This window comes from Cyprinodon variegatus, unplaced genomic scaffold (assembly GCF_000732505.1).
Source record: "Cyprinodon variegatus isolate N-32 unplaced genomic scaffold, C_variegatus-1.0 Scaffold192, whole genome shotgun sequence".
Classification (NCBI taxonomy): Eukaryota; Metazoa; Chordata; class Actinopteri; order Cyprinodontiformes; family Cyprinodontidae; genus Cyprinodon; species Cyprinodon variegatus.
The window spans coordinates 67,578-82,867 of record NW_015150645.1 but is presented as its reverse complement, the minus strand read 5'-3'; the positions used below and the strand labels follow the sequence as shown (position 1 = coordinate 82,867).

At 35.9% G+C, this 15,290-nt stretch overlaps 1 protein-coding gene across 1 annotated transcript in view; it reads left to right on the top strand.

Moving 5' to 3' along the window:
• The window catches only part of rem2 (RAS (RAD and GEM)-like GTP binding 2), a 52,850-nt gene that overhangs the window by 19,537 nt on the left and 18,023 nt on the right, over positions 1–15,290 (top strand). Inside the window, exon 4 of the mRNA XM_015379434.1 lies at positions 11,188–11,365. Coding sequence (XP_015234920.1) covers positions 11,188–11,365 — 178 coding nt within the window. The remainder of the gene's footprint in view (positions 1–11,187; positions 11,366–15,290) is intronic.

Here is a 15,290-nt window from a genome sequence, read left to right as displayed (position 1 = left end):
AAAATCATCCAGGATTTTCATCGATTTTCATGGACATTGATAGTAGATTTTAGAAGAAACAGGAACAAGTCAAAACCTATTAACATCATGAGAGATGAAGTGGAGTCGGTTAAGGAGTTTAAATACCTTAGTGTTCACTTGGACAACAAACTAGACTGGAGAGGCAACTGTGAAGCCGTCTGCAACAAAAGAGAGAGCATAATGCACTTCCTAACGAAACTTAGGTCCTTCAGCGCTTGCAACAAAATGCTACATATCTTCTATAAGTATGTTGGGGTGATTGTGATCTCTTCCTCCATCATTTGCTGGGGTAACAGTATTAGAGCTACTGACTTTTAAAAAGCTCAACAAGCCAGTTAAAAAGGCCAGTTCTGTTCAAGGAACTCCTCTAGAACAACTGGAGATGATTTCACGAATAATAATTCTTCATAATATGAAGAAAATGATGAATAACAGTGAGGATCCTCTTTGGAAGATTTTTAAACAACAACAGAGCGTCTTCAATAAGAGGCTTCTCCAGATCCGGTGCAAGTCAGACCGCTAAAGATGATTCTTCCTGCCCGCAGCTGTCAACAACTAAAACACCTGTTTAAAGAAATAACATATGCGTAAATGCAACATTTATTTGCCCTTTGGGATTAATAAAATTATTTTTTTATTGAATTCAAAGCGCTCGGAGGGAATCTTTCTAGTGTAGCTTTAGAGAAAATGCTGTAAACCAACAACGAATCAGATGAAAATAATACCAGTCATCTATAATATATTGGCTTAAAATAAACTGTTTTTTGTGGTATGGAGGGGATGAATGCATATTGAAACACTCTCTGGGAGTGGCAGCCTAGTGGTTAGGGCATAGAGCTTGGAATACTGAGGTTCTGAGTTCGAGCCCCACTCCCACAGACTGCTAGTCTGGCTCCCTGAGCAAGAACCTTAATCCCACATTGCTCCCCGGGAGCCGCAGGCTGGCAGCGCACTGCTTCCCAAGGGGATGAGTTAAATGCAGAGAATGAATTTTGTTGCTCCGTACTTGTGACAGTGGAATGACAATAAAATTTAATTCTATTCTAGTATTTATTGTTATAGATTGTGATAAATCTAATCAACTGCTTTTTAAAACAATCATGGACAATACTGAATATTAAGTGAATCCAAAATTATTTTATTTACTGACATTAGCATCAGTTTTCTCGTAGACATCTACAATATCACTTTATATTATGAAATGTGTAAATCACAGCAACCAAACAAATGCTTTAACTGTATATGCCATTATAATTGATTTAGATTTATTCTTGCCTAGTCTTAAAGTTTCAAAAGGCTAAAGTTTTGTTCATTTCTTTAGCTTTATGGATGGAAAAAAACAGCATTAGCTGTGTTCAATATGTTTACATTTATTGATTTGGTGCAGATATTTTACAACAATGTATATTAAATTTAATCAGTTCAATGTTTCCACTGCGATTAGTGCAGTGGATTTGAGATCATGAAAAGTATTCTCCAATTCACACTACAGTCCTCCTCTACACATACCAACTGCTACAACATTTCTCAGTCTTATGTACATTGAAATGCTTTTGTGAGTAACACAAAGCAGATTGAGATTCAAATAGCTTGTCTCTTTATATTTTAATATAAGGCAAATACCTATTTTTCTTGAATTCACAACCTGTGAAAAAGAAGAGAAATACATGATATGTAAAAGCATTAACACCAAGAGTTTTGACCTAAAATGTTATAGTATATTCAATTTAATGTGCACATAATGTTTTAATACTTTGACTTCATTGCTGCCAAGACTCAAATCCTCTTTTATCCTACCTAAATGTGAGGGTCAGAGGTCGGCCGTGAACAGCATGACTGGTGTACAGGGATTCAGGGATTTGCTAATGGACAAGCTGGAGGCTCCACATGCCAGCATACGACTGCTTGAATTTGGGTCATGCAAAAACGCACTCACTATTACGCCATGCCTTTGTGTATCCACCATGTGATTGTGTGCGGTGGATGGCTGACACTTTGTGCAACAATGTGTATTGTTGTGCAGTACTGTGCTGTGATGTCATTGTAATTCAGCCATTTTTGGGTCAGTTGTAGAGGTTAGTTTTTGTGTTTTAGTGCATGAATAGATGTGTGTTTCCTATGCAGTGCATGCAGCTATGACCTAAGGATTTTATTTCCTGTGGGAAGATTTGACTCTTTGCAGCAAAAAGAAAGACAAAAAGTGCAACCTCAGCTCTCCATCCACACAGAGCTTTTGTCATTTTGTCATCAGGTCTGCCTGTGCCACGTAGCGAAGTTCCCTGCCTCCTCTTTATATTTCTTTTCCCTTTTCTCTCTCTTATCTTTCTTTCTGTCTGCTTCATTTTCCTGTCCTTTTGGAATCCATTCATTTATCACCCTGTGTCTTTATTGATCTGTTTGGTCTCTCATTCTGCTCTGACAGCCAGTCGGACTTACAAATAGATCACAAGACAAAGAAGCAGACTTGTGCAAAGTGCACATGTTTGCTTTGATAAAGCGAAATGGTAGTATTAATCGATGCATGCAAACTCATGTTTGTGCAGGGAGGTGGGGATGTGTTTGACCTTTTGTTTCCATGTAAAGGCCCTAAACTGCTTTACTCATATATCTTGTTTTCCAAAGCAAACAGCTTAAAAGCCAATGGATTGCAATCAGTTTGGCTCCGTTTCCCAGGCAGAGAGGAGTATGTTGTATAATGGCAGATGCATATGACACATGCACGCGCAGGCACTCTTCCAAAAAGGGTCAAATTGTGCTCTAATGTTTGTTGTTTTTTTCCCCACAATCAGACAGAATAATAGTTTGAGCGCTATTACGGCTCCAGTATGTTATGCAAATTGTGTCTCAACAGTGATTCATTCTCCTTAATGTTAATGGTCGCCAGTGTTGTGCCGGACTCCAGCAGCTAAGTGTTTTTCTAGGTACATGCTAATGTAAGTGAGAAATGCAGTCATATGAAAACATCATGGGATACAGTAATAATTTGCTTTAATGTCAGAGAATATGCTGATGAGAACTAGCTGTTTATCTCAAAGATGCAACGATAAAGCAGTTACTTCAAATAGACCCTTATTTTAAAAGAGTACTTTGAAACAATAAAGGAATGAAATGTTAGTTTGTTTTTTATTTGAAGTTTACATTATTGGAAAGAAATATTCTAAATGGGTTATTGTGGGTTTTTGTTGATTTTTACCTGCAGTTGCTTAAATAAAAATCCCCTGGTTCCTTTAACTCAGTTATCGGAGGATGTCTTGTTTTGGAAGTGTTGAGCATGTGAGATGATACACTAAACATCCTATCTAGTTGTAGCAATGATTTTTGGAAACTATATTGAGTTTTTTACATGATATATGAAATACTAACAATAAGCAGTGCAATGTGAACAAAATGTTTAACATGTTATTGTGTTTTATTGGAATTAAAAAAAGAAAATGAATTCATCCTTTTTCAATCTGCGTCTTCCCATTCAAGGGAATTTAAAAATAAACTTATTTTACATTAAAATCATTTGTATTTCTAAATATAAATTAATTTTTTCTGTAAGGCTTCAACGGTTTGCTGGAGAACATTAGTAAACATTTAAAATATTATACACCAAAGAACATAACAGGCAGGCCAGTTTTCCCTTTAAAATTCTAAACTACATTGTGTTGGTCTAAAAAAACTTTAGTGCATTCATGTTTGTGGTTGTACTTTAATCAACGAAAACATCAGCTTTTGCCTTATTCATTTTTTAAGTTGTATTCCCCCCAGATTTTGTATATAAGTCAAAAGTTTCCACTTAGTATTTTCCTTGCAAGACTCCCATGCATGTCAAATTTGTACAATCCAATTTGGAAAGCCAAAGCTGCAGGATTGGCCTACGGTTTTATGACATTTCTTTTTGCTTCAACTATTCTGCTTCTGAGCTGAAGTTGCTAGGGGTGGCCCAAGCTCAGCAAATTGGCAATCTTTTGACATCAGCAGAAACAGTAGAAGATTTACCCCGCAAGCCTTGATGTCCTCCTTTTGGAAAAAAAAGTTACTTATGTTTCTTTGGAAAAAGGAAAGTAATTTTTTCTCAGCTTTATACTTGCTTTTACTTTTTCTTTAACTTTGGTGAAATTGATTGAAAGCATCCTTTTCATTCAGCTGCAGATGTTTGTTTTTGTTTTGTTTTTCTGATTGAGGAAAAAGAAAAGTGGAGACAAGTATTCTAAATCCCTGCCGTATGTGGAATAGATAAGTGATGAGCAAAAGCATGGAACAGATGGTGGGAGTTATTTTGGGATAGGGCCCAAATCAGCAATCATCTGCACAATTTAAAGCCATTCTAATTTTCAATAAAGAGGTGATTTTGAGTGCCTACAGATGGAGATTGCTGATCTTACATGTTCACTATGAGTCCACTTGACAAAGAATTGTGGACACTTGTCCATATCCTGTTGTAATTATATCTTTATTACGGCTGCAAAATACTCAGAAAGTGTTACTTCTTTACAGTATAACATTCTTAGCATTGCTGTGGAGTAGCTGGACTGCAATAAATGGGTTGACTATTTTTTTCCCAAGGATTATACGAGGTGCTTTTGCCAGTGATATATTTGGCTAAACAGATGGACCTTTGCTGGCCTTGATGCCTGTGTCTGATTTAGTTAAAAGTTGTGGGAATTCAGTTGTGGTGCCATGGAGACAGATTCCTAATATGGTGCTTCCCTTGCTTTAAAGGGAAATGTAAAGGCATCTTCTGAAGATGAATTTTAACATACGTCCGATCCTCAATAGTTTACAGGGCCCATTGTTTCTGACCGCTGTTATCTATGATGAAACTAAATAAAGTGGAAAGGACTTTCACACCATAAACCCATGTTTTTTGTTTTACCCTTCTTTTAGTTGCTTTTGCTGATTTGTTTTTCTTTTTTGGCCTGCTTTAAACAGCATAAAGAAGAACTAGAGATAAAAAAAAAAATTGCCTATCATTTGGATATTACTGTCCACTTTTTTTGGGTACACTTGTTAATCTACTTGTCTTTAAAAGCAATGATAAGTAAAGCCAGAGTGTCAATATTGGCCAGAAATGTTTTTAATCGATTAAAAAAAAAAATAATTAAGGCATTTTTGGGGAGTGTCCTTCTCTATAAATATATGATTTCCAAAGTAACATTTCATATTTATGTTCCTTTTAATCCACTGTGGAAAACAATAATCTAAAATAAATGTATATTACTGATGTTTTGTTTGAAAGACTCAGTTATATTTAATAAGTGGTAGGAGTGTTTAATAGGACAGACAGATACACTCCTTTTAATTTTTTTAAAGAAAAGGGAAAAGGTTATAACTTTTCTTTGGCACCAATTGCAATTGCATTGGTGTAACTCTGAGTCCTTTCTGATTTTGAGAGATAAAACAGCCTATTAAAGATTAGGATGAATGAGACTCCCAAAAAGGATTAAATTAAACAATACCTCATTCACCACAATGAAAAATCTGATGGTTTTATTTTTATTTCAAACTCCCACAAACCTGATAGTTTCTAACAAATATTACAACCTGATATCTACAAGTGGAAATCATTTCAGACCAAAATATTTTAAAATCTTTTTGACAAATAGCAGTCTTCTCCTAAAATCCAAACCTTTACTCCACTCTTGGTGGATTTAGGGGGGACTGACATAAAGTTGGACAAATAGAACTAGTTATCTAACACATAGTAATAACAAACCTGAGAAAACAAAGACAAACATACATAAATTTGAGATGGTTAATACCTACAAATATTGTGCTGTATCCAATTTATTTATTTTCTTATCGAGATTAGTTGTCATTTGATGTAAAAAAAAAAAAAATAAAATGAGGGCTACCAATTATTTAGATTTCATATCCCACACCTATACAGACGCTTTTTTTTATATCACAGCAGTCTGACCTGAAATCAATCAGATTCAAGGCACCATCTTAAAAAGCAGTGCACCCTTGTGTCTGAAAACTGTATATTCAAGACTAGATCAAAGGCTAAATAAAATATAAGTATCCACACGTGACTAGAAAATGGACGTCGTAAACAAATCTAAATGAATTAACATTTCCAAGTTTTATTTATCTACTTCTAAGAATTATTTAGCCACTTCAGTATTCAGGAACTGTAGGACGATAAAGACTGTTGTGCATTAAATCTGAATTAGCATGTCCCTAATCAGTGTAAAGTCCTTCCTTATTAAAACATTTCAAAGTTAATCTTCTAATTGCTCAACAAGGACTTGCTGTATTTACAGATGATTTAAATTAATCTGTGTAGGCCCAGTTTTGTGTTGGTGTGTCACTCTGTGTGAGTATGTCCATTGGAGGAGTGCGTATTGACAGATGGCCTGCTCGCCGTGAGCCGAGAGGAGCTGCTTAATGGAGAGAAAAAAGAAGTAGAAATGGAGCACGAGTCTGCTCTGTCCTGAGTTGCTCTGCCTGCGATAAATACAGAGACATATTAACTTGGTGGCAGCATTTCTCCTGGAGCGCTCCATCATGATCCTAATTGATGTATTTTCTCGTTTGTTTGCAATGATTTGTGTTTCCTTCAATCCCCCCTCTGTGCTTTCTTATTTCCATCCCTCCTCCTTGTCCTCCCTCTCAGAGGGTGACAGGTGGCCGGTAGCTCACTCTCCTCCTGTCTTCTCATCTCCCCGCCTATTTCCTGCACTCTGTCAAACAGACTGAGTGCAGAGGCTCTCCGTGAATTTTCTGCTCCATGGTTAGAGTCAACGCTTGTGAATTTTTCAGCTGTCCGAAACTCTCTAGAGGACGGAAATTTACAGTATCTTCAGGGCAACGAATCCAGGACAAGGGCATGCACACATACACACTCAGAGCCTGGGTGTAGTGAATTTGTAGAGACCTTGCTTCCTCACATGCATATTTAAAAAGACTTGTGATGTAGAGTTCAGACCTTTAGCAGACCGACTGGGTTATCTGTTGGAAATAACATGCCTTTGTATTGATGCACACAGAAGTGTTTATGGCTCCTGAGCCTTATCTTGTCTTGAAATCAATTTTACGTCGCTGATGAGAAACATTGGTGAGGATTTTTAGCAGGTATAGACAACGCATTAGAAAGATTTAAATATAGGTTCACAATAATCCTTACTCTTCGAGCTTTAATAGCAGCTCAGTGAAGACATCTCTCTTCACTATAAAACAAAACAAGAACAAAAAGGCATGCAAGCACATTAAAATCTTTTTTTTCTAGCCCTCTTGTCATGAGCTATCAATTATTAATTATTAAAAAAGAGAAGCACCTTATCTGTGAGCGGTGAAATAATGTTTTATTTAGATAAAAACAAAATGTTTTTTTATTTTTTCTTTAGCAGCCTATATTAGTCATTAGAGGGTCTGGCACTGTTAGTACAGCATTACTAAAGCAACAGTATTTGCACGTTTTCTTGACACTACAAATCCATTCTTTAACTCTAAGATTTGAAAAAGACTGGGAAAATGTCCAGTTCTTGTTTATTCATTATAGATAAAAGCTGAAGGCTCAAAAGGATAAAACAAAGGGTTCCCTTACCATGTCCAGCTCCCTATTGTTTGCTGAAAGCACTGCTCTCCCTTCTCTCTCTCTCTTGCTGCCTTCATAACCTCACAGTTCTTTGCTTCCTTTGAGTTGATCAAAACACATTTAGGATTCTGAAAATGGTAATATTGAGTTTTCCTCCCAAAGTAATTGTTTCCCTACTAGTGGAGCAGATAATGCAAACATTAGTTCATTTTGATGATAGAAGTATGGAAAGTAGCTCAAATGTTCATTTTATATAAAATTTTAAGAAAAAAGGGCTAGCCAATTAAATTGATGGCCAATTTCCAAGATGGCCACCAAATGACCCTTAAATTGACCATATTTGTCAAGGTATTGTTATTGGAAATGTCCAAAGTGGTTCTTATTGAGAAAGATTATACTTTTCTGTGTTATTACTCCGTTGAGTATGACAGGGGTAGGTACTTGCCTCTCTTAGCTTAGAAAAACTCGACCATTTTTCAGAATGGCTGTCAAATGACATTTTTACATGCTATGTATGCCAAGGTTTGAATTATTGACCTACATGTGCTTGAATTAGTAGTTTACGGTAATGTTATATTTGACTCCTCTTTTCCATCAACAACTAAACTGAGTATAAAATCACATTTGATTAACTCATTTTCAATATGCACATGATGTTATCTGAGTTCATGAACAGTCCATTCTCTTTAAACATAAACAGAAAATGAAGTCTATCTTCCTTTAGACATGAAACAAAGGGTCCCTTCATCACCCTTAGTCCATCAAATTCAAACTCTCGGAAAAATTAGATGCTTGTCACCAAATATTAAATCACATGTTATTTTTTCTACATTATGTGCTGTCGTCTTACTTCAACCACCCCCACTTGGATGGACCCTGAACTTCTAGCTGAGGGATGACACACTGTCCCCAAATATGTCCTACCTGATAGGATGCTCGTTTGGAGTGTTCCCTCAGTGTGCTTTGTGTTGGTGTTATTAAGTCATGTGACCTTTGCTTCTGTGCAAAATGATCAAGCCTAGACTAATCTACAAATTTAGTTTTACTGGACCGGTCATACATGAGAACAACATATTGCTCCAAAACTTGTAGATCAGACCCTCCACTTTGGATGGCCGCTGACTGCTGAAGCTTCATAATTGACATTCCATGTTTTCCATGGTTTCTTTTTACTGTGCTGTTTAAACCTTCCACCTAGGCAAGGCATGAAAAACACAGCACATTGGTTGACCATCTTCATTTATCTGCATTTCCACTGCTTTTCTTAGATTTGATATTTCATCCACTTTTTTGCACATTAAACTCAGTTTTTGAGGGTATGAGTTTTTGGATCTCTTGGCATGGTCTTCCTCTCTGTCACCTGATGTGCTTGTGCCTGATGTGTAACCAGAGTAGTCCTGTGCTTTCTGAAATAAGCCAAGCAGTCAAATCAGTGCTTTATTTTCTTTGTCCTCCTAACAAAGGCAGAATTTGCTCCAGTCAGTCTTCAATCAGTCTTCCTATCCATGATAGAGTACACTTCAAATTGACATAGGCCAAGGATTTATAATTTTAACACCTTCTGTCCACTTTGCTGTATGAAATAAATGAGATTCATACTATTCTCCCACTTCCAGATAACTTTGAATGCCCCGGTTATTCGTGGCTCGGCTGATCCGCGCTGGTACAACCTGTCAATTCAGGTGCAGTTATGTAATGTCTCTGGGGCTCATTAGATAGCATTTGGGATACTTAACCTGAAGGTTAGCTGATATTGACCCCCATGCTTATTTGTACAACTGTGTGTGCCACCAGTGTGCCCTGGTAGTGAATTACATGCAAACTTCTACTTGATATTCCATTGTCTTCTCCTTCTGCTTGATAAAGTGCCTTTACCCGGCTAATGAGTTCCATCAACCCAGAGCTATTGGTTTTTAGATACCAGGACCCACCATTCGCACCACCACTATGTGCAGAATCACACCAGATTTCATGCTTGTATCCCCAAATGAATGATTCTACCAGAAAGTCAGACTTATCTGCTCAATTTTAATGAACAGTTGCTTTCTCATAAGACCTGGAAACACTCAAATATTTTTACTGACCTCTTGGTGCATCTCTAGCTCAAATAACACAGCATGCACCATTTAATTCAGGCTAATTGGACAGGGTACAGAAATACAGGATTGACAGTGGCTAAAAGCTAGTTTTGACTGATTAATTATGTGGAATATTGTCATTTTAAAACCAGCAAAACCATAAGTGTAGTGGATATTGCTTCTTTAACTATCACACAATCACTGTTTTTCCCAAGTAGAAACTTTTAAACTGTTTAAAATGTATTTATTTATTTTGCAATTTTGAAAAAAAAATAAGGAGACTCCCCAAAGCCAGTTACTAGCAGAACTCAAGAACAGATGGTGAATATTGCAATCATTCCTTCACTGTTTTGGGGATTTTGTTGAAATGTTTTGACTCTCTTAAATCTATACCTTAATAATGATCATTGATCAAGAATTCAGACACTTCTCTACTCTATTTGGTTAAAAAAATATGGTGGGACATCCTTTGAAACTCATAAATGATTTTGTAAAGTCTGGCATGGAAAGTCCAAAGCCTCTTCTACAGATAGAATTTACTACGTCTATTTTTAATTATGCTCTGAACATATTATCAGTGGTAGATTGGCATGTTTTGTGAAAGATGTTCTTGTTGTTGAATCCATATTTAAAGTAAGAATATCTTCTACTTCTGTTAATGTCTTGGTCTGTTACTTACTTGCAACAGTATTCCTACTGAGGCTGCTCGCTTGCATCTGCTTTTAGATGAGACTGATCTACTCTAGTTTGACATGTTTTTTTATTTCATCATCCACCTTTATTGAATGTTTTGCTGACAAGACGATGAGGTCATAGTTTAATCCACTATTGCTTTACATTTAATTGCAAACACAGAGATATCAGTTTGCCGAACTTAATCTTTGGTCTTACATTTTGAACTACACCAGATTAAGAAGATAATATAATTTAGGCACAAGGATGAACAATCGGGTCAGTAAGACATCAGCTTGTGTACAGATTATCTTTGGATATGACCTTTTTTTTTCTTAGACTTTTTACGTAATCTTTGGCCAAGATTAGCAAGCACAGGAGCAAATGTCCAAATCTCATCATGGCTCAGTTTGTACTGATTGACTTCCATCAGTCCAGTGTAAATTCAGCTGACTGAACCAGGAAGGAAAAACTGGAGAGCACAGATATACTTGAAGGCAGCTACAAGCTGCTGTTTGTGACAGAGCCACTCTTACTAATTGAGCCTCTGTGACAAGAAGCCCCGACTGACTCTTAGCGGCCAGCGCTAAGAGGGTCAGGAGAATCAAAGTGAAGCAGACACACAGTCTCCTCATGGGACAGTGATAAAAACGTCTCTGATGCCAACATGTCAGCAGCTTCAGTGTCATCGAGAACAAAAATGTTCAGGGAAAATATTTTTTATCTATTTATGACATGCAAGAGATCTTGTGTTGCATGTAGTATCTACCTGACATTCCACACCTGTCTTGCTACTGTAACTTGATCTCTCCTTATTGTGTGAGAACTAACCTGATCTACTGTATTACTGCAATCATTATACATGTATGTGTGTTTGTTTGCCATCCCTAGGACCTGTCCACTCTGCAGTGTGATGTGTGTATCTTGGTGTTCTCAGTGACTGATAGGCGAAGTTTTCACCGCACCGCCCAGCTCCGCCTGCTTCTCAGGGAGTCCCAGCCACAAACCCCCATCATCCTGGTGGGCAACAAGAGTGACCTCGTCCGGTCCCGTGAAATCAGTTCTGAGGGTAGGTAGAACTCCAGTCTTTGAAGTTGTACACAATCATGTCTTATCATGATTAGTTCTGATGTACAAACTAAACCAGGGATGATAAATGTCTCCATATTTTTAGCATTTATAGAGGATTTGTGGATTTTTAAACTTCACCCTGACCCTCTTGAAGGCCTTGTTAACTGTATTTGTCTTATAGCATTAGATTATGACAGAACTGGTTTTACCTTTTTATTAAACAGGTGGATACATTGCCCTTCATTAAACAGTCTAAACAGCCTTTTAATATCATATTTACACAGTAATATATGATTTCTGTTCATGAATAGCCATGACATTTATGATTTTACTCAACTCTGTGTCAAACATAACAATTCATTCCTAGTGTAGACTGGTTACCAGCCTGAAGGTAATGCTTGAGTTAAAAAGTTTTCTTTATTATTATGCTCCTACAGTTAGAGCTTTTAGAGAGGACCAAGATTTCTACCAGTCATTTACAAACTTGTTTACAAATGTGTAAATGAGTTTGTAAATGACTTCAAATCAAATGCAGTGTGCACATTCGAATCATGATGTGAAAACAAAGCAGTACCTCCACTTACTGTAACTTAGTTAATGCATGTATTCACAAGCACATTGTGACCAATCTTTTTTTGGGAGCTTGAAATAAAGACATCTGTTTGTATTGACATTAAACAATATTGTGTTTGCAAGTAACTGGCTGCTATAAACTGGAAAATACTATCAAAACATTTATAATGTAATGCAAAACTTTCCACCCAAAAAATCCTGTGAGAACAGGATGTTTTGTCTGCTATGTATATGCCATGGACATCTGTCTACTCCAGCCTTCATTCTGTCATTTCTAAATTTAACTTGAGGCATAGCAGGACATTTTTCAACAGTTTACAGCTTTGAACAGATGCCTTCTTTTAATTAAACTGTTGGGTTTGTTAAAAAAGATTAGCATCAAACTGAAATTAGTTTTAAACACCACTGAACATTTAAAAACATGACATTTATGGCTAATGTTCACATCCAAATTTTAGATCATTTTTATTTTAAATTTGTTAAATATGGTAGAACAATAAAACAGAAGCAATACATTATATGAAATGGGACCAGATTGCCAATGATAGCTAGTAGAAATAACTGACTTTTAACAACACTTTATGTACACAATATATAAACAATCATTGACTTAAAACAGATGAGGAGCCTGTTCAATTGTAGTTGTCAATTTGACACAGTAAATAAAATATTGTTAAAACCCCAGAGCTGAATAAAATCCTACGTGTAACTGAGATTTATATAAATATCTTCCAATGTTTTTACATCCTTTTTAGACCATAAAAACATTGCAAGGTAAATGTAGCTTGAGAACAAAAGTCAATTTTGTTAATTGTTCCATTTGTTTTTCTCCAAATTTATTTTAAAAGTTTACCCTGTGTTGGATGGCCACTGTTTGATATTTATAAATCAACTTCACTGTAAAAATAAGCATTCTTTATAAAAATAAGAACTCTTCATAGTGACTTTAGCCAAACTAAACCCTCCTGAAAGACAAGAATGGTCCACAAAATGCTTTACACAACAGTCAGATGTACACATTGCATGTTGGAAAATGTTGGCTAACCAACAAGTCAGGCATTTATTCTTATGATCTCTGCTGATCTACAGTGAAGGTAAGGTAAAAATATATAGCAAAACTATGGAGATTCTTTATGCAAGAGGCAGCCTAGTGATTAAGGCGTTGTTATTAAAGCAAAATAAAGAAAGGATGATAGGTTTGGATGGTAATAACAGGTCAGAATCTATGTTTACATGGACACAGAATTGGTCTGATCGGAAAGAAATTTATTCCGATTGGAAGGATTTTTCTTATTTTTCCATTTGCTATTCCCGTTGGTCGCCTGTCTTGTCTCGTCTGCACATGTGTACATGTACATCAGCATGACGTTTTACTCTTTACTAACCATTCATTGGCTTCTAGTCCTTGGTAGAGGAGGTGGCTCTAAATGTACAGTATGGATGAGCATTCCATCCTGACCTCTACCCCTGTAGCAAAGGAGCATTTGAATAAGGTACTACTGAGCCCTTAACTTAACTAAAATGACCACCAAAAACCAAAGTATGATCCGACAAAGGTCTATAATGTTAAAAAAAAAAAATAACTACAACCATCATGGCTGAAGAACCAAATAAAAGAAATGTGCGGGGCAGATTTGTTTACAAAACATGCAGCTTCTTCGTGTAGAAATAAAGTGTTTCAGGAAAACCTGATAGTTCTACGCATGTAGTTGGAGTTCTGTCCTATGTGCCACCTCAATTGCAAATCGCTTCTTAGTACAACAGAACAAACAATTATCAATTAATGCATTGTAAAAACAATTTATCATTTGTTGATGAACCTCAGTTAGGATTTTCAGTGAAACGCATTATCTGTTTATTGTTACCTGCTGTGCTCAAATATCCCTAGAAAGCATAAAGAGCTGATAAAACACTAGTTAATAAACTGAATCATGATGCAAGCCATTTGCAGGGTTTTTAATGTCTTTTATCTTGCATTATTCACACAGTAACCACTATCTTCAACCCTAAGTGATCATAAATTGCTATTTAATGCATTGTTTTAATTTTCTTCATAATTTTTTCCCCCACAAGATAACCTGGAACAGCCCTGAAACATGTAAAAAGGCTCAATTATCAACAAGTCGTGTTAAAACATTAACTAAAGTTAGCCTAGCATCTTTGCTAACTGCTCTTTATGAAAACTTTTTCAGCAGAAGCAAGTAGAATATGTTTAGAAGCAAACAGTGAAGCTGGTTCATTTCACAATGTGCATTGTCAGAACTTCATGGTATCATCAAAGATACTGGAGAGAATCCCCAGAAATGAAAACAAATAATAATTTATGATCACTTAGGGTTGAAGATAGTGGTTACTGTGTGAAGAATGCAAGATAAAAGACAATAAGAGGAACACAGTCTTAAAGCAGTCTTTGTTTCTTTGTGTTGCCTTCAAGCAGTTCTTCAAATGGAATATCTTGAATGGAACATCTCTTGTAATTATAGTTATCCATACTGACACTTTTGCTGCTGTTTTCAATAAGGAGTGCCTAAAAGCCCGAAAATAGAAGTGTTCAAATAATACATGCCCTCGCTCCCACACATAAAGCACACAGACATACCCGCTTCACAAAAACAAACCTTGTTAATGTGCAATGGGCTCTCATTTCAGGCTTCTGTCTTTGATAAACAGGATACATTTGCTTGATTTGAAAAGATTGAAAAACGGAATAATTCTCTAAAATATAGAAGTGTTTTTCATTTTTCCCCTCAACATATTTGCAGAATTTAGAAGTGTAAAACAGCTGATTTATAAAACTAGAACAGTTGGAGCTGAACTTTATCTGGATCTGTATGATTAGATGATCCTCTGCCTAAAATCTACAATAATCAAGCATACAGTAAATAATAAAAGCACACATTTAGTGCTTCGATTTACTGATTAGTTGATTCATGAAGACAACTTTGTTTTTACATAGAGCACATTTAGGCCAAAGACAAATTTAAGTGCATATACGTACAAGTTAGTAAAAGCTAATTATAAAGTTCTAAATTAAATGAAATAAGAATAAAACAGTTAAAAAGGAAATAATAATGCTAACAATTAAGAGAAGACAGCAGAAAATAGAAAAGCTTTTTACCTTGTTGCATAGGTGCTCAGGTTGGGAACAGTCTTGCAGACTGAAAAAAAGATTTACACTGAAAAACATAGTATATGTTAAATATATTAATTCTATACAAATTTTAATCAACTGTGATTGAATAATCCTAAAGCTTTTAACTAATTTGCTTTTTTTCAATCAAGCCCCACCATATACAAATATTATATTTATATATATATATATATATATATATATATATATATATATATAT